The sequence below is a fragment of the Rhipicephalus microplus genome, chromosome X (assembly GCF_043290135.1).
Source record: "Rhipicephalus microplus isolate Deutch F79 chromosome X, USDA_Rmic, whole genome shotgun sequence".
NCBI lineage: Eukaryota > Metazoa > Arthropoda > Arachnida > Ixodida > Ixodidae > Rhipicephalus > Rhipicephalus microplus.
The window spans coordinates 163,132,309-163,152,138 of record NC_134710.1 but is presented as its reverse complement, the minus strand read 5'-3'; the positions used below and the strand labels follow the sequence as shown (position 1 = coordinate 163,152,138).

General features: G+C 52.6%; 1 protein-coding gene and 42 non-coding genes across 43 annotated transcripts; all 43 read right to left on the bottom strand.

Annotated features, from left to right (window-relative positions):
- Positions 1-1,008: 1,008 nt before the first annotated feature.
- LOC142777026 (uncharacterized) lies at positions 1,009-2,843 on the bottom strand. The gene has a single exon (XM_075881331.1). The coding sequence runs from the start codon at positions 2,841-2,843 to the stop codon at positions 1,578-1,580; it is 1,266 nt and encodes a 421-aa protein (XP_075737446.1). The 3' UTR covers positions 1,009-1,577.
- Positions 2,844-2,974: 131 nt separating this feature from the next.
- Positions 2,975-3,056, bottom strand: TRNAS-GCU (transfer RNA serine (anticodon GCU)). The gene has a single exon. It is a non-coding gene; the product is annotated as a tRNA-Ser (tRNA).
- A 559-nt stretch (positions 3,057-3,615) lies between these two features.
- On the bottom strand, positions 3,616-3,697 carry TRNAS-GCU (transfer RNA serine (anticodon GCU)). Its single transcript has one exon. It is a non-coding gene; the product is annotated as a tRNA-Ser (tRNA).
- Positions 3,698-4,096: 399 nt separating this feature from the next.
- On the bottom strand, positions 4,097-4,182 carry TRNAS-GCU (transfer RNA serine (anticodon GCU)). The gene has a single exon. It is a non-coding gene; the product is annotated as a tRNA-Ser (tRNA).
- Positions 4,183-5,059: 877 nt separating this feature from the next.
- TRNAS-GCU (transfer RNA serine (anticodon GCU)) lies at positions 5,060-5,140 on the bottom strand. Its single transcript has one exon. It is a non-coding gene; the product is annotated as a tRNA-Ser (tRNA).
- An 80-nt stretch (positions 5,141-5,220) lies between these two features.
- On the bottom strand, positions 5,221-5,302 carry TRNAS-GCU (transfer RNA serine (anticodon GCU)). Its single transcript has one exon. It is a non-coding gene; the product is annotated as a tRNA-Ser (tRNA).
- Positions 5,303-5,702: 400 nt separating this feature from the next.
- TRNAS-GCU (transfer RNA serine (anticodon GCU)) lies at positions 5,703-5,784 on the bottom strand. The gene has a single exon. It is a non-coding gene; the product is annotated as a tRNA-Ser (tRNA).
- A 79-nt stretch (positions 5,785-5,863) lies between these two features.
- Positions 5,864-5,945, bottom strand: TRNAS-GCU (transfer RNA serine (anticodon GCU)). The gene has a single exon. It is a non-coding gene; the product is annotated as a tRNA-Ser (tRNA).
- Positions 5,946-6,185: 240 nt separating this feature from the next.
- On the bottom strand, positions 6,186-6,267 carry TRNAS-GCU (transfer RNA serine (anticodon GCU)). Its single transcript has one exon. It is a non-coding gene; the product is annotated as a tRNA-Ser (tRNA).
- Positions 6,268-6,982: 715 nt separating this feature from the next.
- Positions 6,983-7,064, bottom strand: TRNAS-GCU (transfer RNA serine (anticodon GCU)). The gene has a single exon. It is a non-coding gene; the product is annotated as a tRNA-Ser (tRNA).
- An 83-nt stretch (positions 7,065-7,147) lies between these two features.
- Positions 7,148-7,229, bottom strand: TRNAS-GCU (transfer RNA serine (anticodon GCU)). Its single transcript has one exon. It is a non-coding gene; the product is annotated as a tRNA-Ser (tRNA).
- A 560-nt stretch (positions 7,230-7,789) lies between these two features.
- TRNAS-GCU (transfer RNA serine (anticodon GCU)) lies at positions 7,790-7,871 on the bottom strand. Its single transcript has one exon. It is a non-coding gene; the product is annotated as a tRNA-Ser (tRNA).
- An 80-nt stretch (positions 7,872-7,951) lies between these two features.
- TRNAS-GCU (transfer RNA serine (anticodon GCU)) lies at positions 7,952-8,033 on the bottom strand. The gene has a single exon. It is a non-coding gene; the product is annotated as a tRNA-Ser (tRNA).
- Positions 8,034-8,112: 79 nt separating this feature from the next.
- Positions 8,113-8,194, bottom strand: TRNAS-GCU (transfer RNA serine (anticodon GCU)). Its single transcript has one exon. It is a non-coding gene; the product is annotated as a tRNA-Ser (tRNA).
- Positions 8,195-8,433: 239 nt separating this feature from the next.
- TRNAS-GCU (transfer RNA serine (anticodon GCU)) lies at positions 8,434-8,515 on the bottom strand. Its single transcript has one exon. It is a non-coding gene; the product is annotated as a tRNA-Ser (tRNA).
- A 79-nt stretch (positions 8,516-8,594) lies between these two features.
- TRNAS-GCU (transfer RNA serine (anticodon GCU)) lies at positions 8,595-8,676 on the bottom strand. Its single transcript has one exon. It is a non-coding gene; the product is annotated as a tRNA-Ser (tRNA).
- Positions 8,677-8,915: 239 nt separating this feature from the next.
- TRNAS-GCU (transfer RNA serine (anticodon GCU)) lies at positions 8,916-8,997 on the bottom strand. Its single transcript has one exon. It is a non-coding gene; the product is annotated as a tRNA-Ser (tRNA).
- A 76-nt stretch (positions 8,998-9,073) lies between these two features.
- On the bottom strand, positions 9,074-9,155 carry TRNAS-GCU (transfer RNA serine (anticodon GCU)). Its single transcript has one exon. It is a non-coding gene; the product is annotated as a tRNA-Ser (tRNA).
- A 238-nt stretch (positions 9,156-9,393) lies between these two features.
- TRNAS-GCU (transfer RNA serine (anticodon GCU)) lies at positions 9,394-9,475 on the bottom strand. The gene has a single exon. It is a non-coding gene; the product is annotated as a tRNA-Ser (tRNA).
- Positions 9,476-10,194: 719 nt separating this feature from the next.
- On the bottom strand, positions 10,195-10,276 carry TRNAS-GCU (transfer RNA serine (anticodon GCU)). Its single transcript has one exon. It is a non-coding gene; the product is annotated as a tRNA-Ser (tRNA).
- A 402-nt stretch (positions 10,277-10,678) lies between these two features.
- Positions 10,679-10,760, bottom strand: TRNAS-GCU (transfer RNA serine (anticodon GCU)). The gene has a single exon. It is a non-coding gene; the product is annotated as a tRNA-Ser (tRNA).
- Positions 10,761-11,482: 722 nt separating this feature from the next.
- Positions 11,483-11,563, bottom strand: TRNAS-GCU (transfer RNA serine (anticodon GCU)). Its single transcript has one exon. It is a non-coding gene; the product is annotated as a tRNA-Ser (tRNA).
- Positions 11,564-11,643: 80 nt separating this feature from the next.
- On the bottom strand, positions 11,644-11,725 carry TRNAS-GCU (transfer RNA serine (anticodon GCU)). Its single transcript has one exon. It is a non-coding gene; the product is annotated as a tRNA-Ser (tRNA).
- A 720-nt stretch (positions 11,726-12,445) lies between these two features.
- On the bottom strand, positions 12,446-12,527 carry TRNAS-GCU (transfer RNA serine (anticodon GCU)). The gene has a single exon. It is a non-coding gene; the product is annotated as a tRNA-Ser (tRNA).
- A 558-nt stretch (positions 12,528-13,085) lies between these two features.
- TRNAS-GCU (transfer RNA serine (anticodon GCU)) lies at positions 13,086-13,166 on the bottom strand. The gene has a single exon. It is a non-coding gene; the product is annotated as a tRNA-Ser (tRNA).
- An 81-nt stretch (positions 13,167-13,247) lies between these two features.
- On the bottom strand, positions 13,248-13,329 carry TRNAS-GCU (transfer RNA serine (anticodon GCU)). Its single transcript has one exon. It is a non-coding gene; the product is annotated as a tRNA-Ser (tRNA).
- A 79-nt stretch (positions 13,330-13,408) lies between these two features.
- TRNAS-GCU (transfer RNA serine (anticodon GCU)) lies at positions 13,409-13,490 on the bottom strand. Its single transcript has one exon. It is a non-coding gene; the product is annotated as a tRNA-Ser (tRNA).
- A 240-nt stretch (positions 13,491-13,730) lies between these two features.
- Positions 13,731-13,812, bottom strand: TRNAS-GCU (transfer RNA serine (anticodon GCU)). The gene has a single exon. It is a non-coding gene; the product is annotated as a tRNA-Ser (tRNA).
- Positions 13,813-14,528: 716 nt separating this feature from the next.
- Positions 14,529-14,610, bottom strand: TRNAS-GCU (transfer RNA serine (anticodon GCU)). Its single transcript has one exon. It is a non-coding gene; the product is annotated as a tRNA-Ser (tRNA).
- An 80-nt stretch (positions 14,611-14,690) lies between these two features.
- Positions 14,691-14,772, bottom strand: TRNAS-GCU (transfer RNA serine (anticodon GCU)). Its single transcript has one exon. It is a non-coding gene; the product is annotated as a tRNA-Ser (tRNA).
- Positions 14,773-15,655: 883 nt separating this feature from the next.
- Positions 15,656-15,737, bottom strand: TRNAS-GCU (transfer RNA serine (anticodon GCU)). Its single transcript has one exon. It is a non-coding gene; the product is annotated as a tRNA-Ser (tRNA).
- Positions 15,738-16,299: 562 nt separating this feature from the next.
- On the bottom strand, positions 16,300-16,381 carry TRNAS-GCU (transfer RNA serine (anticodon GCU)). The gene has a single exon. It is a non-coding gene; the product is annotated as a tRNA-Ser (tRNA).
- A 238-nt stretch (positions 16,382-16,619) lies between these two features.
- TRNAS-GCU (transfer RNA serine (anticodon GCU)) lies at positions 16,620-16,701 on the bottom strand. Its single transcript has one exon. It is a non-coding gene; the product is annotated as a tRNA-Ser (tRNA).
- A 240-nt stretch (positions 16,702-16,941) lies between these two features.
- On the bottom strand, positions 16,942-17,023 carry TRNAS-GCU (transfer RNA serine (anticodon GCU)). Its single transcript has one exon. It is a non-coding gene; the product is annotated as a tRNA-Ser (tRNA).
- Positions 17,024-17,263: 240 nt separating this feature from the next.
- On the bottom strand, positions 17,264-17,345 carry TRNAR-CCU (transfer RNA arginine (anticodon CCU)). Its single transcript has one exon. It is a non-coding gene; the product is annotated as a tRNA-Arg (tRNA).
- Positions 17,346-17,906: 561 nt separating this feature from the next.
- TRNAS-GCU (transfer RNA serine (anticodon GCU)) lies at positions 17,907-17,988 on the bottom strand. Its single transcript has one exon. It is a non-coding gene; the product is annotated as a tRNA-Ser (tRNA).
- Positions 17,989-18,067: 79 nt separating this feature from the next.
- Positions 18,068-18,149, bottom strand: TRNAS-GCU (transfer RNA serine (anticodon GCU)). Its single transcript has one exon. It is a non-coding gene; the product is annotated as a tRNA-Ser (tRNA).
- Positions 18,150-18,388: 239 nt separating this feature from the next.
- Positions 18,389-18,470, bottom strand: TRNAS-GCU (transfer RNA serine (anticodon GCU)). The gene has a single exon. It is a non-coding gene; the product is annotated as a tRNA-Ser (tRNA).
- Positions 18,471-18,550: 80 nt separating this feature from the next.
- Positions 18,551-18,632, bottom strand: TRNAS-GCU (transfer RNA serine (anticodon GCU)). Its single transcript has one exon. It is a non-coding gene; the product is annotated as a tRNA-Ser (tRNA).
- A 560-nt stretch (positions 18,633-19,192) lies between these two features.
- TRNAS-GCU (transfer RNA serine (anticodon GCU)) lies at positions 19,193-19,274 on the bottom strand. The gene has a single exon. It is a non-coding gene; the product is annotated as a tRNA-Ser (tRNA).
- Positions 19,275-19,353: 79 nt separating this feature from the next.
- Positions 19,354-19,435, bottom strand: TRNAS-GCU (transfer RNA serine (anticodon GCU)). Its single transcript has one exon. It is a non-coding gene; the product is annotated as a tRNA-Ser (tRNA).
- An 80-nt stretch (positions 19,436-19,515) lies between these two features.
- TRNAS-GCU (transfer RNA serine (anticodon GCU)) lies at positions 19,516-19,597 on the bottom strand. The gene has a single exon. It is a non-coding gene; the product is annotated as a tRNA-Ser (tRNA).
- A 78-nt stretch (positions 19,598-19,675) lies between these two features.
- TRNAS-GCU (transfer RNA serine (anticodon GCU)) lies at positions 19,676-19,757 on the bottom strand. The gene has a single exon. It is a non-coding gene; the product is annotated as a tRNA-Ser (tRNA).
- Between the last annotated feature and the right edge of the window lie 73 nt (positions 19,758-19,830).

Genomic DNA, 19,830 nt, shown 5'->3' with positions numbered 1-19,830 from the left:
AATCGCTATCTCCAGCTGCTCTCTCTCGTTATCAGAGAGCTTTGGTATCAAATGCAGAAACTGATCCTCAAACCCTTCCTCTGCCTTCACTTTTCGGCCAAGTAAACCTCGGAAATATTCAACAAATACTTGCTCAATTGCTGTCGCTTCACGTACAATACCGCTATCAGTTGCAATCGCTTTGATTTCATTTCGCTTGGCGTATCTTTTTTCATCCCCAAGTGCACGCTTTGTTGGTGTTTCGCCGAGAGATAATTTTTCTGCACGTGCCCTTATCACCGCACCTCTATATTTTTCAATGTCAATTGCCTCCAATTGGTTTTTTAACTGCCTTATTTCTTTTGTGTACTTTCCTGGCATTTTACTTTCTAGACTCAATGCAAAGTCTAACTGACATTGCAAATCTTTTTCTTTTTCCTTTTTGGCTCTATGTAACACACCGGATCTTTCTATGGCTTTCATCTTTGTTACCTCCTTAAAACGCTCCCAGGCTTCAATCACGTTCGCTTGAGGCTCAGCTAACATTTTGTTAATGGAATCCTGCACAGCTTCAACGAACAATTCATCTTTTAATAATAAGTCGTTTAATTTCCACACGTCCCAGTTAAAGCGTGTCCTCTTCTTTTTATACCCTATAGTGAACATTACTAAACTGTGGTCACTGAAAGACACACTTTTTACTTCATAATTCGAACATACTCGCATTAACTCTACTGACACATAGGCTCTGTCTAGCCTCGCATGGCTTTCGTTCTGAAAGTGTGTGAAGTGCTCTTCTGCAGAGAGCACATCACCAACATCTTCGAGATGACAATCTTGTACAATAGTGCAGAGTAGCGCTGCACTTTGGTCTTTTATGGCTGCTTTTTTTGCTCTGTCCTGAGGGTTGCAAACACAATTAAAGTCGCCGAGCATAATGACAATCCTGCCACAGCTAAGAAAAGTCTGTAAATTCTCAAACAATAATTTACGTTCAACTTCTTTGTTCGGTGCGTAAACACAGACAACTCGCCATTTTTTATTATTATATGTAAAATCGCAAACTATGAATCTCCCAGTACTAGACACAGTTACAGTCTCCTCAACTATACCAATAGAATTTTTAAGGAACAGTGCACAACCCGCCGACATCCCAACGGCATGAGACACACACACATCATACCGGGCTCTAAAAGGGGACACCATTCGGTCAGTCTGATCTTGCCCTTCAACTTTTGTTTCCTGAATGGCAATAACATCGAGATCACGTTCAAGCATCAAACGACTTAATTGATACTGCCTTCGTCGAGCGGCAAGTCCCCTGACATTGAGAGTCGCAACTCTCAATTCTGCTTCGACGCTCATAGCCATTAGGACGTGAATGGCCGTCCCGGCCACATGGTTCTCACCTCTGATGCTCCTTTATCACCATCAGGTCCAAGGTTCGATATGGTCTGATAGGTCCCCTTTCTTTTGATCACAAAAGTAGAGCGCCGCGCACGTTTCACGCAGCACATTATGCACACTTCACCACTGCGGTCCATTTGTTGGTGCTTCCGCCGGGTCAATACTTGTGTCACTCAATCCAGACCCCCACCTTACGGGGGCTTTTGATCTGCAGGGGGCCCCGCTGAAGGCCCCTTCTGTTGATGATCTGTCAGTCGCTGATGCAATGTCTGCTGATTCGGCACTGGTTGCTGCTGCGGCGGTTGTGTCTGTTGCACCTGGGTTGGTGGGAGGTTCTCGGCTATTCGACGTTCGCTGAGGATGTTAGGTGCCGGTCTACGGCGCACGTTCATCGCCTTGGCCGGTGGTTGTTCCACTTCTTTCGTTGTAGCAGCCTTCTCGCCTTCCGCGTCTTCCCTGGGCCTTTTACATGTATTTGACGTGTCCATGTTTTCCGACATTTCTTCCTGTGCTGCAAGCGCCGTTATATCTTGTGTGTTCCTCGTGGATTGCACGTCTTTTGTAGAACCCTTGTCTTTGTTAAGCGTCGTCTCAGCACCTGTGGGGCGTGGCGTAAGGGGCGTCAACTTGGGTTTCGGTTCCTCCCGACGCGCCCCTATCAGCTCTTCTGCTTCAGCCTCGTCCATGTGATGCTCGGAAAGTTCTTCGCCCCCCGCGGGCCCTGCTACACTTGCATATGTTCTCATACAGCCGCTCTCATTATGCCCAAAACGCCGACACACTGTACAACGCGGGGCTCGGCAATCCCTCCTAATATGACCTGTTCCGCGGCAACGCAGGCATAGCGGTGCTCTTCCCGCGACGACAACTAGCGTGAGGTCTCCGGCAATCCGCAACTGATGTGGGAGGTCATCCACCGTGAGGCCAGCTTTGAGCCTGATGCTCACCACTCGCGTCGAAGAGCCTTTGTCCGTGCATCCATACACGCGCCAGCGCTCTCGCACTATTTCGTTCACCTTGCCATAAGGAGCCAACGCTGCCCTCACCTCGTCGTCAGGAACGTTAAACAATAGCCAGTGTATCTTCAGCTTCGTATCCTGGTGGTTAGGGTCGATAGTGATACAGCGCTGGTTCTTCACCACAATGTCCCCAGCAGCGAGTATTCTCTTCTTGCCCTCCTCGTCCTTGAAAGTGATGGCCCAAACATGATTCATTTGGTACGCCCCCAAGGCAACAACCTCGGGAAGCAAAGCCAAACGAATAAGAGCGTCCCTGAAATCCTCAACGCGATACGGCCGCGCCTTGATATCGGCGTGCAAAAAGACAGTATGCAGCGTTGAATCATTTGATGGCAGTCGGGGCAAAATAATCTGATAATCCTGTGACGATTCGTCCATGTTCCTGGTACCACGACCGAGCTGGGCCGTTGATGCCGCTCCGATATCGCCGGAGCTCATGCCGCCACGTCCGTTCACTACGGTGACCGGAAGTGGAATGGGCCACCTCGTCCGACTTGCACCCTATCTGTGCAGCTTACACACTAGTGTCGAAGACCGATCACTGGGAGAACAAAAAAAGTTTCGGGACTCGACGAGGATGGGAATCGAACCCACGCGGGCAGAGCCCAATGGATTAGCAGTCCATCGCCTTAACCTCTCGGCCACCTCGTCCGCCTTGCAGGCCACCCGTGCAGCTTACACACTAGTGTCGAAGACCCATCACTCGGAGAAAAAAAGTTACGCGACTCGACGAGGATGGGATTCGAACCCACGTGGGCAGAGCTCAATGGATTAGCAGTCCATCGCCTTAAGCTCTCGTCGTTCCTCGTCCGCCTTGCAGGCCATCTGTGCAGCTTACACACTAGTGTCGAAGAGCGATCACGGGGAGAACAAAATGAGTTACGCGACTCGACGAGGATGGGTTTCGAACCAATGCGGGAAGAACCCAATGCATTAGCAGTCCATCGTCTTAACCTCTCAGCCAGCTCGTCCGCCTTGCAGGTCATTCTTGCAGCTTACACACTAGTGTCGAAGACCCATCACTCGGAAAAAACAGTTACGCGACTCGACGAGGATGGGATTCGAACCCACGCGGGCAGAGCTCAATGGATTAGCAGTCCATCGCCTTAAGCTCTCGTCGTTCTCTTCGTCCGCCTTGCAGGCCATCTCTGCAGCTTACACACTAATGTCGAAGACCGATCACTGGGAGAACAAAAAAAGTTACGCGACTCGACGAGGATGGGATTTGAAACCACGCGGGCAGAGCCCAATGGATTAGCAGTCCATCGCCTTAACCTCCCGGCCACCTCGTCTGCCTTGCAGGCCATTCGTGCGGCTTACACACTAGTGTCGTAGACAGATCACTGGGAGAACAAAATGAGTTACGCGACTCGACGACGATGGGTTTCGAACCAACGCGGAATGAGCCCAATGAATTAGCAGTCCATCGCCATAACCTCCCGGCCACCTTGTCCGACTTGCACCCCATCTGTGCAGCTTAAACACTAGTGACAAAGACCGATCACTTGGAGAAGAAAAAAAGTTACGCGACTCGACGAGGATGGGATTTGAACCCACGCGGGCCGAGCCCAATATATTAGCAGTCAATCCTTAACCTCTCGGAAACCTCGTCCGCATTGCACCCCATCCGTGCAGCTTAAACACTAGTGTCGAATACCGATCACAGGGAGAAGAAAAAAAGTTACGCGACTCGACGAGGATGGGATTCGAACCCACGCGGACAGAGCCCAATGGATTAGCAGTCCATCGCCTTAACCTCTCGGCCACCTAGTCCGCCTTGCAGGCCATTCGTGCGGCTTACACACTAGTGTCGTAGACAGATCACTGGGAGAACAAAATGAGTTACGCGACTCGACGAGGATGTGTTTCGAACCCACGCGGAATGAGCCCAATGGATTAGCAGTCCATCGCCATAACCTCCCGGCCACCTTGTCGGACTTGCACCACATCTGTGCAGCTTACATACTAGTGTCGAAGACCGATCACTGGGAGAACAAAAAAAGCTACGCGACTCGACGAGGATGGGATTCGAACCCACGCGGGCAGAAGCCCATTGCATTAGCAGTCCATCGTCATAACCTCTCGGCCCGCTCGTCCGCCTTGCAGGTCATTCTTGCAGCTTACACACTAGGGTCGAAGACCCATCACTCGGAGAAAAAAAGTTACGCGACTCGACAAGGATGAGATTTGAACCCACACGGGCAGAGCTCAATGGATTAGCAGTCCATCGCCTTGAGCTCTCGGCCACCTCGTCCGGCTTGCAGGCTACCCGTGCAGCTTACACACTAGTGTCGAAGACTGATTACTGGGAGAACAAAAAAAAATTACGCGACTCGACGAAGATGGGATTCAAACCCACGCGGGCCGAGCCCAATAAATTAGCAGTCAATCCTTAACCTCTCCGCCACCTCGTCTGCCTTGTAGGCCATTTGTGCAGCTTACAAACTAGTGTCGAAGACCGATCACTGGGAGAACAAAAAAAGTTACGCGACCCGACGAGGATGGAATTCTAACCCAAGCGGGCAAAGCCCAATGGATTAGCAGTCCATCGCCTTAACCTCTCGGCCAGCTCGCCCGCCTTGCAGGTCATCTGTGCAGCTTACACACTAGTGTTGAAGACCGATCACTGGGAGAACAGAAAAAGTTTCGGGACTCGACGAGGATGGCATTCGACCCACGCGGGCAGAGCCCAATGGATTAGCAGTCCATCGCCTTAACCTCTCGGCCACCTCGTCCGCCTTGCAGGCCACCCGTGCAGCTTACACACTAGTGTCGAAGACTGATTACTGGGAGAACAAAAAAAAGTTACGCGACTCGACGAGGATGGGATTCGAACCCACGCGGGCAGAGCCCAATGGATTAGCAGTCCATCGCCTTAACCTCTCGGCAACCTCGTCCGCCTTGTAGGCCATTCGTGCAGCTTACACACTAGTGACGAAGATCGAACACTGGGAGAACAAAAAAAGTTACGCGACTCGACGAGGATGGCATTCGAACCCACGCGGGCAGAGCCCTAAGGATCAGCAGTTCATCGCCTTAACCTCTCGACCACCTCGTCCGTCTTGCAGGCCACCCGTGCAGCTTACACACTAGTGTCGAAGACTGATTACTGGGAGAACAAAAAAAATTACGCGACTCGACGAAGATGGGATTCAAACCCACGCGGGCCGAGCCCAATAAATTAGCAATCAATCCTTAACCTCTCCGCCACCTCGTCTGCCTTGTAGGCCATTTGTGCAGCTTACAAACTAGTGTCGAAGACTGATTACTGGGAGAACAAAAAAAAGTTACGCGACTCGACGAGGATGGGATTCGAACCCACGCGGGCAGAGCCCAATGGATTAGCAGTCCATCGCCTTAACCTCTCGGCCACCTCGTCCGCCTTGTAGGCCATTCGTGCAGCTTACACACTAGTGACGAAGATCGATCACTGGGAGAACAAAAAAAGTTTCGGGACTCGACGAGGATGGGATTCGAACCCACGCGGGCAGAGCCCAATGGATTAGCAGTCCATCGCCTTAACCTCTCGGCAGCCTCGTCCGCCTTGCAGGCCACCCGTGCAGCTTACACACTAGTGTCGAAGACTGATTACTGGGAGAACAAAAAAAAAGTTACGCGACTCGACGAAGATGGGATTCAAACCCATGCGGGCCGAGCCCAATAAATTAGCAGTCAATCCTTAACCTCTCCGCCACCTCGTCTGCCCTGTAGGCCATTTGTGCAGCTTACAAACTAGTGTCGAAGACCGATCACTGGGAGAACAAAAAAAGTTACGCGTCCTGACGAGGATGGAATTCTAACCCAAGCGGGCAGAGCCCAATGGATTAGCAGTCCATCGCCTTAACCGCTCGGCCACCACGTCCGCCTTACAGGCCATTCGTGCAGCTTACAAACTAGTGTCGAAGACCGATCACTGGAAGAAAAAAAGTTACGCGACTCGACAAGGATGAGATTCGAACCCACACGGGCAGAGCTCAATGGATTAGCAGTCCATCGCCTTAAGCTCTCGGCCACCTCGTCCGGCTTGCAGGCTACCCGTGCAGCTTACACACTAGTGTCGAAGACTGATTACTGGGAGAAGAAAAAAAAATTACGCGACTCGACGAAGATGGGATTCAAACCCACGCGGGCCGAGCCCAATAAATTAGCAGTCAATCCTTAACCTCTCCGCCACCTCGTCTGCCTTGTAGGCCATTTGTGCAGCTTACAAACTAGTGTCGAAGACCGATCACTGGGAGAACAAAAAAAGTTACGCGACCCGACGAGGATGGAATTCTAACCCAAGCGGGCAGAGCCCAATGGATTAGCAGTCCATCGCCTTAACCTCTCGGCCAGCTCGCCCGCCTTGCAGGTCATTCTTGCAGCTTACACACTAGTGTCGAAGACCCATCACTCGGAGAAAAAAAGTTACGCGACTCGACGAGGATGGGATTCGAACCCACGCGGGCTGAGCTGAATGGATTAGCAGTCCATCGCCTTAAGCTCTCGTCCACCTTGTCCACCTTGCAGGCCATCTGTGCAGCTTACACACTAGTGTCGAAGACCGATCACTGGGAGAACAAAAAAGTTTCGGGACTCGACGAGGATGGGATTCGAACCCACGCGGGCAGAGCCCAATGGATTAGCAGTCCATCGCCTTAACCTCTCGGCCACCTCGTCCGCCTTGCAGGCCACCCGTGCAGCAGCTTACACACTAGTGTCGAAGACTGATTACTGGGAGAACAAAAAAAAGTTACGCGACTCGACGAGGATGGGATTCGAACCCACGCGGGCAGAGCCCAATGGATTAGCAGTCCATCGCCTTAACCTCTCGGCCACCTCGTCCGCCTTGCAGGCCATTCGTGCGGCTTGCACACTAGTGTCGTAGACAGATCACTGGGAGAACAAAATGAGTTACGCGACTCGACGAGGATGGGTTTCGAACCCACGCGGAATGAGCCCAATGGATTAGCAGTCCATCGCCATAACCTCCCGGCCACCTTGTCCGACTTGCACCCCATCTGTGCAGCTTACATACTAGTGTCGAAGACCGATCCCTGGGAGAACAAAAAAAGCTACGCGACTCGACGAGGATGGGATTCGAACCCACGCGGGCAGAAGCCCAATGCATTAGCAGTCCATCGTCATAACGTCTCGGCCAGCTCGTCCGCCTTGCAGGTAATTCTTGCAGCTTACACACTAGTGTCGAAGACCCATCACTCGGAGAAAAAAAGTTACGCGACTCGACGAGGATGGGTTTCGAACCCACGCGGAATGAGCCCAATGGATTAGCAGTCCATCGCCATAACCTCCCGGCCACCTTGTCCGACTTGCACCCCATCTGTGCAGCTTACATACTAGTGTCGAAGACCGATCCCTGGGAGAACAAAAAAAGCTACGCGACTCGACGAGGATGGCATTCGAACCCACGCGGGCAGAGCCCAATGGATTAGCAGTCCATCGCCTTAACCTCTCGGCCACCTCGTCCGCCTTGCAGGCCACCCGTGCAGCTTACACACTAGTGCCGAAGACTGATTACTGGGAGAACAAAAAAAAGTTACGCGACTCGACGAGGATGGGATTCGAACCCACGCGGGCAGAGCCCACTCGATTAGCAGTCCATCGCCTTAACCTCTCGGCCACCTCGTCCGCCTTGTAGGCCATTCGTGCAGCTTACACACTAGTGACGAAGATCGAACACTGGGAGAACAAAAAAAGTTACGCGACTCGACGAGGATGGCATTCGAACCCACGCGGGCAGAGCCCAATGGATCAGCAGTTCATCGCCTTAACCTCTCGGCCACCTCGTCCGTCTTGCAGGCCACCCGTGCAGCTTACACACTAGTGTCGAAGACTGATTACTGGGAGAACAAAAAAAATTACGCGACTCGACGAAGATGGGATTCAAACCCACGCGGGCCGAGCCCAATAAATTAGCAATCAATCCTTAACCTCTCCGCCACCTCGTCTGCCTTGTAGGCCATTTGTGCAGCTTACAAACTAGTGTCGAAGACTGATTACTGGGAGAACAAAAAAAAGTTACGCGGCTCGACGAGGATGGGATTCGAACCCACGCGGGCAGGGCCCAATGGATTAGCAGTCCATCGCCTTAACCTCTCGGCCACCTCGTCCGCCTTGTAGGCCATTCGTGCAGCTTACACACTAGTGACGAAGATCGATCACTGGGAGAACAAAAAAAGTTTCGGGACTCGACGAGGATGGGATTCGAACCCACGCGGGCAGAGCCCAATCGATTAGCAGTCCATCGCCTTAACCTCTCGGCAGCCTCGTCCGCCTTGCAGGCCACCCGTGCAGCTTACACACTAGTGTCGAAGACTCATTACTGGGAGAACAAAAAAAAGTTACGCGACTCGACGAAGATGGGATTCAAACCCATGCGGGCCGAGCCCAATAAATTAGCAGTCAATCCTTAACCTCTCCGCCACCTCGTCTGCCCTGTAGGCCATTTGTGCAGCTTACAAACTAGTGTCGAAGACCGATCACTGGGAGAACAAAAAAAGTTACGCGTCCCGACGAGGATGGAATTCTAACCCAAGTGGGCAGAGCCCAATGGATTAGCAGTCCATCGCCTTAACCTCTCGGCCACCTCGTCCGCCTTACAGGCCATTCGTGCAGCTTACAAACTAGTGTCGAAGACCGATCACTGGGAGAAAAAAAGTTACGCGACTCGACAAGGATGAGATTCGAACCCACGCGGGCAGAGCTCAATGGATTAGCAGTCCATCGCCTTAAGCTCTCGGCCACCTCGTCCGGCTTGCATGCTACCCGTGCAGCTTACACACTAGTGTCGAAGAATGATTACTGGGAGAACAAAAAAAATTACGCGACTCGACGAAGATGGGATTCAAACCCACGCGGGCCGAGCCCAATAAATTAGCAGTCAATCCTTAACCTCTCCGCCACCTCGTCTGCCTTGTAGGCCATTTGTGCAGCTTACAAACTAGTGTCGAAGACCGATCACTGGGAGGACAAAAAAAGTTACGCGACTCGACGAGGATGGGATTCGAACCCACACGGGCAGAGCCCAATGGATTAGCAGTCCATCGCCTTAACCTCTCGGCCACCTCGTCCGCCTTGCAGGCCATTCGTGCGGCTTGCACACTAGTGTCGTAGACAGATCACTGGGAGAACAAAATGAGTTACGCGACTCGACGAGGATGGGTTTCGAACCCACGCGGAATGAGCCCAATGGATTAGCAGTCCATCGCCATAACCTCCCGGCCACCTTGTCCGACTTGCACCCCATCTGTACAGCTTACACACTAGTGTCGAAGACCGATCCCTGGGAGAACAAAAAAAGCTACGCGACTCGACGAGGATGGGATTCGAACCCACGCGGGAGAAGCCCAATGCATTAGCAGTCCATCGTCATAACTTCTCGGCCAGCTCGTCCGCCTTGCAGGTAATTCTTGCAGCTTACACACTAGTGTCGAAGACCCATCACTCGGAGAAAAAAAGTTACGCGACTCGACAAGGATGAGATTCGAACCCACACGGGCAGAGCTCAATGGATTAGCAGTCCATCGCCTTAAGCTCTCGGCCACCTCGTCCGGCTTGCAGGCTACCCGTGCAGCTTACACACTAGTGTCGAAGACTGATTACTGGGAGAACAAAAAAAAATGACGCGACTCGACGAAGATGGATTTCAAACCCACGCGGGCCGAGCCCAATAAATTAGCAGTCAATCCTTAACCTCTCCGCCACCTCGTCTGCCTTGTAGGCCATTTGTGCAGCTTACAAACTAGTGACGAAGACCGATCACTGGGAGAACAAAAAAAGCTACGCGACTCGACGAGGATGGCATTCGAACCCACGCGGGCAGAGCCCAATGGATCAGCAGTTCATCGCCTTAACCTCTCGGCCACCTCGTCCGTCTTGCAGGCCACCCGTGCAGCTTACACACTAGTGTCAAAGACTGATTACTGGGAGAACAAGAAAAAGTTACGCGACTCGACGAGAATGGGATTAGAACCCACGCGGGCTGAGCCTAATATATTAGCAGTCAATCCTTAACCTCTCGGCCACCTCGTCCGCATTGCACCCCATCCGTGCAGCTTAAACACTAGTGACGAAAACCGATCACTGGGAGAACAAAAAAGTTACCCGCCTCGACGAGGATGGCATTCGAACCCACGCGGGCAGATACCCAACGGTTGAGCAGTTCATCGCCTTAACCTCTCGGCCAGCTCGTCCGCCTTGCAGGCCATTCGTGCAGCTTACACACTAGTGTCGAAGACCGATCACTGGGAGAACAAAAAAAAAGTTACGCGACTCGACGAGGATGGGATTCGAACCCACGCGGGCAGAGCCCAATGGATTAGCAGTCCATCGCCTTAACCTCTCGGCCACCTCGTCCGCCTTGTAGGCCATTCGTGCAGCTTACACACTTGTGACGAAGACCGATCACTGGGAGAACAAAAAAAGTTTCGCGACTCGACGAAGATGGCATTCGAACCCACGCGGGCAGAGCCCAACGGATGAGCAGTTCATCGCCTTAACCTCTCCGCCACCTCGTCCGCCTTGCAGGACACCCGTGCAGCTTACACACTAGTGTCGAAGACTGATTACTGGGACAACAAAAAAAAAATTACGCGACTCGACGAGGTTGGGATTCGAACCCACGCGGGACGAGCCCAATAAATTAGCAGTCAATCCTTAACCTCTCGGCCACCTCGTCCGCATTGCACCCCATCCGTGCAGCTTAAACACGAGTGTCGAAGACCGATCACTGGGAGAACAAAAATAAATTACGCGACTCGACGAAGATGGGATTCAAACCCACGCGGGCCGAGCCCAATAAATTAGCAGTCAATCCTTAACCTCTCCGCCACCTCGTCTGCCTTGTAGGCCATTTGTGCAGCTTACAAACTAGTGTCGAAGACCGATCACTGGGAGAACAAAAAAAGTTACGCGACCCGACGAGGATGGAATTCTAACCCAAGCGGGCAAAGCCCAATGGATTAGCAGTCCATCGCCTTAACCTCTCGGCCAGCTCGCCCGCCTTGCAGGTCATCTGTGCAGCTTACACACTAGTGTTGAAGACCAATCACTGGGAGAACAAAAAAAGTTTCGGGACTCGACGAGGATGGGATTCAACCGACGCGGGCAGAGCCCAATGGATTAGCAGTCCATCGCCTTAACCTCTCGGCCACCTCGTCCGCCTTGCAGGCCACCCGTGCAGCTTACACACTAGTGTCGAAGACTGATTACTGGGAGAACAAAAAAAAGTTACGCGACTCGACGAGGATGGGATTCGAACCCACGCGGGCAGAGCCCAATGGATTAGCAGTCCATCGCCTTAACCTCTCGGCCACCTCGTCCGCCTTGTAGGCCATTCGTGCAGCTTACACACTAGTGACGAAGATCGAACACTGGGAGAACAAAAAAAGTTACGCGACTCGACGAGGATGGCATTCGAACCCATGCGGGCAGAAGCCCAATGCATTAGCAGTCCATCGTCATAACGTCTCGGCCAGCTCGTCCGCCTTGCAGGTAATTCTTGCAGCTTACACACTAGTGTCGAAGACCGATCCCTGGGAGAACAAAAAAAGCTACGCGACTCGATGAGGATGGGATTCGAACCCATGCGGGCAGAAGCCCAATGCATTAGCAGTCCATCGTCATAACGTCTCGGCCAGCTCGTCCGCCTTGCAGGTAATTCTTGCAGCTTACACACTAGTGTCGAAGACCCATCACTCGGAGAAAAAAAGTTACGCGACTCGACAAGGATGAGATTCGAACCCACACGGGCAGAGCTCAATGGATTAGCAGTCCATCGCCTTAAGCTCTCGGCCACCTCGTCCGGCTTGCAGGCTACCCGTGCAGCTTTCACACTAGTGTCGAAGACTGATTACTGGGAGAACAAAAAAAATTACGCGACTCGACGAAGATGGGATTCAAACCCACGCGGGCCGAGCCCAATAAATTAGCAGTCAATCCTTAACCTCTCCGCCACCTCGTCTGCCTTGTAGGCCATTTGTGCAGCTTACAAACTAGTGACGAAGACCGATCACTGGGAGAACAAAAAAAGCTACGCGACTCGACGAGGATGGCATTCGAACCCACGCGGGCAGAGCCCAATGGATCAGCAGTTCATCGCCTTAACCTCTCGGCCACCTCGTCCGTCTTGCAGGCCACCCGTGCAGCTTACACACTAGTGTCAAAGACTGATTACTGGGAGAACAAAAAAAAGTTACGCGACTCGACGAGGATGGGATTCGAACCCACGCGGGCCGAGCCTAATATATTAGCAGTCAATCCTTAACCTCTCCGCCACCTCGTCTGCCATGTAGGCCATTTGTGCAGCTTACAAACTAGTGTCGAAGACCGATCACTGAGAGAACAAAAAAAGTTACGCGACCCGACGAGGATGGAATTCTAACCCAAGCGGGCAGAGCCCAATGGATTAGCAGTCCATCGCCTTAACCTCTCGGCCAGCTCGCCCGCCTTGCAGGTCATTCTTGCAGCTTACACACTAGTGTCGAAGACCCATCATTCGCAGAAAAAAAGTTACGCGACTCGACGAGGATGGGATTCGAACCCACGCGGGCTGAGCTCAATGGATTAGCAGTCCATCGCCTTAAGCTCTCGTCCACCTTGTCCACCTCGCAGGCCATCTGTGCAGCTTACACACTAGTGTCGAAGACCGATCACTGGGAGAACAAAAAAAGTTTCGGGACTCGACGAGGATGGGATTCGACCCACGCGGGCAGAGCCCAATGGATTAGCAGTCCATCGCCTTAACCTCTCGGCCACCTCGTCCGCCTTGCAGGCCACCCGTGCAGCTTACACACTAGTGTCGAAGACTGATTACTGGGAGAACAAAAAAAAAGTTACGCGACTCGACGAGGATGGGATTCGAACCCACGCGGGCAGAGCCCAATGGATTAGCAGTCCATCGCCTTAACCTCTCGGCCACCTCGTCCGCCTTGTAGGCCATTCGTGCAGCTTACACACTAGTGACGAAGATCGAACACTGGGAGAACAAAAAAAGTTACGCGACTCGACGAGGATGGCATTCGAACCCACGCGGGCAGAGCCCAATGGATCAGCAGTTCATCGCCTTAACCTCTCGGCAACCTCGTCCGTCTTGCAGGCCACCCGTGCAGCTTACACACTAGTGTCGAAGACTGATTACTGGGAGAACAAAAAAAAAGTTACGCGACTCGACGAAGATGGGATTTAAACCCATGCGGGCCGAGCCCAATAAACTAGCAGTCAATCCTTAACCTCTCCGCCACCTCGTCTGCCCTGTAGGCCATTTGTGCAGCTTACAAACTAGTGTCGAAGACCGATCACTGGGAGAACAAAAAAAGTTACGCGTCCCGACGAGGATGGAATTCTAACCCAAGCGAGCAGAGCCCAATGGATTAGCAGTCCATCGCCTTAACCTCTCGGCCACCTCGTCCGCCTTACAGGCCATTCGTGCAGCTTACAAACTAGTGTCGAAGACCGATCACTGGGAGAAAAAAAGTTACGCGACTCGACAAGGATGAGATTCGAACCCACACGGGCAGAGCTCAATGGATTAGCAGTCCATCGCCTTAAGCTCTCGGCCACCTCGTCCGGCTTGCAGGCTACCCGTGCAGCTTACACACTAGTGTCGAAGACTGATTACTGGGAGAACAAAAAAAAATTACGCGACTCGACGAAGATGGGATTGAAACCCACGCGGGCCGAGCCCAATAAATTAGCAGTCAATCCTTAACCTCTCCGCCACCTCGTCTGCCTTGTAGGCCATTTGTGCAGCTTACAAACTAGTGTCGAAGACCGATCATTGGGAGAACAAAAAAAGTTACGCGACCCGACGAGGATGGAATTCTAACCCAAGCGGGCAGAGCCCAATGGATTAGCAGTCCATCGCCTTAACCTCTCGGCCAGCTCGCCCGCCTTGCAGGTCATTCTTGCAGCTTACACACTAGTGTCGAAGACCCATCATTCGCCGAAAAAAAGTTACGCGACTCGACGAGGATGGGATTCGAACCCACGCGGGCTGAGCTCAATGGATTAGCAGTCCATCGCCTTAAGCTCTCGTCCACCTTGTCCACCTTGCAGGCCATCTGTGCAGCTTACACACTAGTGTCGAAGACCGATCACTGGGAGAACAAAAAAAGTTTCGGGACTCGACGAGGATGGGATTCGAACCCACGCGGGCAGAGCCCAATGGATTAGCAGTCCATCGCCTTAACCTCTCGGCCACCTCGTCCGCCTTGCAGGCCACCCGTGCAGCTTACACACTAGTGTCGAAGACTGATTACTGGGAGAACAAAAAAAAGTTACGCGACTCGACGAGGATGGGATTCGAACCCACGCGGGCAGAGCCCAATGGATTAGCAGTCCATCGCCTTAACCTCTCGGCCACCTCGTCCGCCTTGCAGGCCATTCGTGCGGCTTGCACACTAGTGTCGTAGACAGATCACTGGGAGAACAAAATGAGTTACGCGACTCGACGAGGATGGGTTTCGAACCCACGCGGAATGAGCCCAATGGATTAGCAGTCCATCGCCATAACCTCCCGGCCACCTTGTCCGACTTGCACCCCATCTGTACAGCTTACATACTAGTGTCGAAGACCGATCCCTGGGAGAACAAAAAAAGCTACGCGACTCGACGAGGATGGGATTCGAACCCACGCGGGCAGAAGCCCAATGCATTAGCAGTCCATCGTCATAACTTCTCGGCCAGCTCGTCCGCCTTGCAGGTAATTCTTGCAGCTTACACACTAGTGTCGAAGACCCATCACTCGGAGAAAAAAAGTTACGCGACTCGACAAGGATGAGATTCGAACCCACACGGGCAGAGCTCCATGGATTAGCAGTCCATCGCCTTAAGCTCTCGGCCACCTCGTCCGGCTTGCAGGCTACCCGTGCAGCTTACACACTAGTGTCGAAGACTGATTACTGGGAGAACAAAAAAAAATTACGCGACTCGACGAAGATGGGATTCAAACCCACGCGGGCCGAGCCCAATAAATTAGCAGTCAATCCTTAACCTCTCCGCCACCTCGTCCGCTTTGCAGGCCACCCGTGCAGCTTACACACTAGTGTCGAAGACTGATTACTGGGAGAACAAAAAAAAAGTTACGCGACTCGACAAGGATGGGATTCGAACTCACGCGGGCAGAGCCCAATGCATTAGCAGTCCATCGTCTTAACCTCTCGGCCAGCTCGTCCGCTTTGCAGGCCATTCGTGCAGCTTACACACTAGTGTCGAAGACCGATCACTGGGTGAACAAAAAAAATTACGCGAGTCGACGAAGATGGGACTCAAACCCACGCGGGCAGAGCCCAATGAATTAGCAGTCCATCGCCTTAACCTCTCGGCTACCTCGTCCGCCTTGTAGGCCATTCGTGCAGCTTACACACTAGTGACGAAGACTGATTACTGGGAGAACAAAAAAAAAGTTACGCGACCCGATGAGGATGGAATTCTAACCCAAGCGGGCAGAGCCCAATGGATTAGCAGTCCATCGCCTTAACCTCTCGGGCACCTCATCCGCCTTGTAGGCTATTCGTGCAGCTTACACACTAGTGACGAAGACCGATCACTGGGAGAACAAAAAAAGCTACGTGACTCGACGAGGATGGGATTGGAACCCACGCGGGCATAGCCCAATGCATTAGCAGTCAATCTTTAACCTCTCCGCCACCTCGTCTGCCTTGTAGGCCATTTGTGCAGCTTACAAACTAGTGTCGAAGACCGATCACTGGGAGAACAAAAAAAGTTACGCGACCCGACAAGGATGGAATTCTAACCCAAGCAGGCAGAGCCCAATGGATTAGCAGTCCATCACTTTAACCTCTCGGCCACCTCGTCCGCCTTACAGGCCATTCGTGCAGCTTACAAACTAGTGTCGAAGACCGATCACTGGGAGAACAAAAAAATTTACGTGACCCGACGAGGATGGGATTCGAACCCACGCGGGCAGAGCCCAATGGATTAGCAGTCCATCGCCTTAACTTCTCGGCCACCTCGTCCGGCTTGCAGGCTACCCGTGCAGCTTACACACTAGTGTCGAAGACTGATTACTGGGAGAACAAAAAAAATTACGCGACTCGACGAAGATGGGATTCAAACCCACGCGGGCCGAGCCCAATAAATTAGCAGTCAATCCTTAACCTCTCCGCCACCTCGTCTGCCTTGTAGGCCATTTGTGCAGCTTACAAACTAGTGTCGAAGACCGATCACTGGGAGAACAAAAAAAGTTACGCGACCCGACGAGGATGGAATTCTAACCCAAGTGGGCAGAGCCCAATGGATTAGCAGTCCATCGCCTTAACCTCTCGGCCACCTCGTCCGCTTTGCCGGCCACCCGTGCAGCTTACACACTAGTGTCGAAGACTGATTACTGGGAGAACAAAAAAAAGTTACGCGACTCGACAAGGATGGGATTCGAACTCACGCGGGCAGAGCCCAATGGATTAGCCGTTCATCGCCTTAACTCCTCGGCCACCTCGTCCGCCTTGTAGGCCATTCGTGCAGCTTACACACTAGTGACGAAGACCGATCACTGGGAGAACAAAAAAAGTTACGCACTCGACGAGGATGGCATTCGAACCCACGCGGGCAGAGCCCAATAGATTAGCAGTTCATCGCCTTAACCTCTCGGCCACCTCGCCCGTCTTGCAGGCCACCCGTGCAGCTTACACACTAGTGTCAAAGACTGATTACTGGGAGAACAAAAAAAAGTTACGCGACTCAACGAGGATGGGATTCGAACCCACGCGGGCTGAGCCCAATAAATTAGCAGTCAATCCTTAACCTCTCGGCCACCTCGTCCACATTGCACCCCATCCGTGCAGCTTACACACTAGTGTCGAAGACCGATCACTGGGAGAAGAAAAAAAAGTTACGCGACTCGACGAGGATGGGATTCGAACCCACGCGGGACCAGCCCAATGGATTAGGAGTCAATCGCCTTAACCTCTCGGCCACCTTGTCTGCCTTGCAGGCCGTTCGTGCGGCTTACACACTAGTGTCGTAGACAGATCACTGGGAGAACAAAATGAGTTACGCGACTCGACCAGGATGGGATTCGAGCCCACGCGGAATGAGCCCAATGGATTAGCAGTCCATCGCCATAACGTCCCGGCCACCTTGTCCGACTTGCACCCTATCTGTGCAGCTTACATACTAGTGTCGAAGACCGATCACTGGGAGAACAAAAAAAAAACCTACGCGACTCGACGAAGATGGGATTCGAACCCACGCGGCAGAGCCCAATGCATTAGCAGTTTATCGTCTTAACCTCTCGGCCAGCTCGCCCGCCTTGCATGTCATTCTTGCAGCTTACACACTAGTGTCGAAGACCCATCACTCGGAGAAAAAAGTTACGCGACTCGACGAGGATGGGATTCGAACGCACGCGGGCAGAGCTCAATGGATTAGCAGTCCATCGCCTTAAGCTCTCGTCCACCTCGTCCGCCTTGCAGGCCACCCGTGCAGCTTACACACTAGTGTCGAAGACTGATTACTGGGAGAGCAAAAAAAAGTTACGCGACTCGACGAGGATGGGATTCGAACCCACGCGGGCAGAGCCCAATGGATTAGCAGTCCATCGCCTTAACCTCTCGGCCACCTCGTCCGCCTTGTAGGCCATTCGTGCAGCTTACACACTAGTGACGAATATCAATCACTGGGAGAACAAAAAAAGCTACGCGACTCGACGAGGATGGCACTCGAACCCACGCGGGCAGAGCCCAATGGATCAGCAGTTCATCGCCTTAACCTATCGGCCACCTCGTCCGTCTTGCAGGCCACCCGTGCAGCTTACACACTAGTGTCAAAGACTGATTACTGGGAGAACAAAAAAAAGTTACGCGACACGACGAGGATGGGATTCGAACCAACGCGGGCTGAGCCCAATAAATTAGCAGTCAATCCTTAACCTCTCGGCCACCTCGTCCGCATTGCACCCCATCCGTGCAGCTTAAACACTAGTGTCAAAGACCGATCACTGGGAGAACAAAAAAAGTTTCGGGACTCGACGAGGATGGGATTCGAACCCACGCGGGCAGAGCCCAATGGATTAGCAGTCAATCGCCTTAACGTCTCGGCCACCTCGTCCGCCTTGCAGGCCACCCGTGCAGCTTACACACTAGTGTCGGAGACTGATTACTGGGAGAACAAAAAAAAGTTACGCGACTCGACGAGGATGGGATTCGAACCCACGCGGGCAGAGCCCAATGGATTAGCAGTCCATCGCCTTAACCTCTCGGCCACCTCGTCCGCCTTGTAGGCCATTCGTGCAGCTTACACACTAGTGACGAATATCAATCACTGGGAGAACAAAAAAAGCTACGTGACTCGACGAGGATGGCACTCGAACCCACGCGGGCAGAGCCCAATGGATCAGCACTTCATCGCCTTAACCTATCGGCCACCTCGTCCGTCTTGCAGGCCACCCGTGCAGCTTACACACTAGTGTCAAAGACTGATTACTGGGAGAACAAAAAAAAAGTTACGCGACTCGACGAGGATGGGATTCGAACCAACGCGGGCTGAGCCCAATAAATTAGCAGTCAATCCTTAACCTCTCGGCCACCTCGTCCGCATTGCACCCCATCCGTGCAGCTTGAACACTAGTGTCAAAGACCGATCACTGGGAGAAGAAAAAAAGTGACGCGACTCGACGAGGATGGGATTCGAACCCACGCGGGCCGAGCCCAATATATTAGCAGTCAATCCTTAACCTCTCGGCCACCTCGTCCGCATTGCATATCATCCGTGCAGCTTAAACACGAGTGTCGAAGACCGATCACAGGGAGATGAAAAAAAGTTACGCGACTCGACGAGGATGGGATTCGAACCCACGCGGGCAGAGCCCAATGGATTAGCAGCCCATAGCCTTAACCTCTCGGCCACCTCGTCCGCCTTGCAGGCCATTCGTGCGGCTTACACACTAGTGTCGTAGACAGATAACTGGGAGAACAAAATGAGTTACGCGACTCGACGAGGATGGGTTTCGAACCCACAGGGAATGAGCCCAATGGATTAGCAGTTCATCGCCTTAACCTCTCGGCCACCTCGTCCGTCTTGCCGGCCACCCGTGCAGCTTACACACTAGTGTCGAAGACTGATTACTGGGAGAACAAAAAAAAGTTACGCGACTCGACAAGGATGGGATTCGAACTCACGCGGGCAGAGCCCAATGGATTAGCAGTTCATCGCCTTAACTCCTCGGCCACCTCGTCCGCCTTGTAGGCCATTCGTGCAGCTTACACACTAGTGACGAAGACCGATCACTGGGAGAACAAAAAAAGTTACGCACTCGACGAGGATGGCATTCGAACCCACGCGGGCAGAGCCCAATAGATTAGCAGTTCATCGCCTTAACCTCTCGGCCACCTCGTCCGTCTTGCAGGCCACCCGTGCAGCTTACACACTAGTGTCAAAGACTGATTACTGGGAGAACAAAAAAAAGTTA

Bases quoted from the DNA above. Each gene is read 5' to 3' on its own strand.
- LOC142777026 (XM_075881331.1), bottom strand. From the start codon at position 2,843: ATGAGCTCCGGCGATATCGGAGCGGCATCAACGGCCCAGCTCGGTCGT.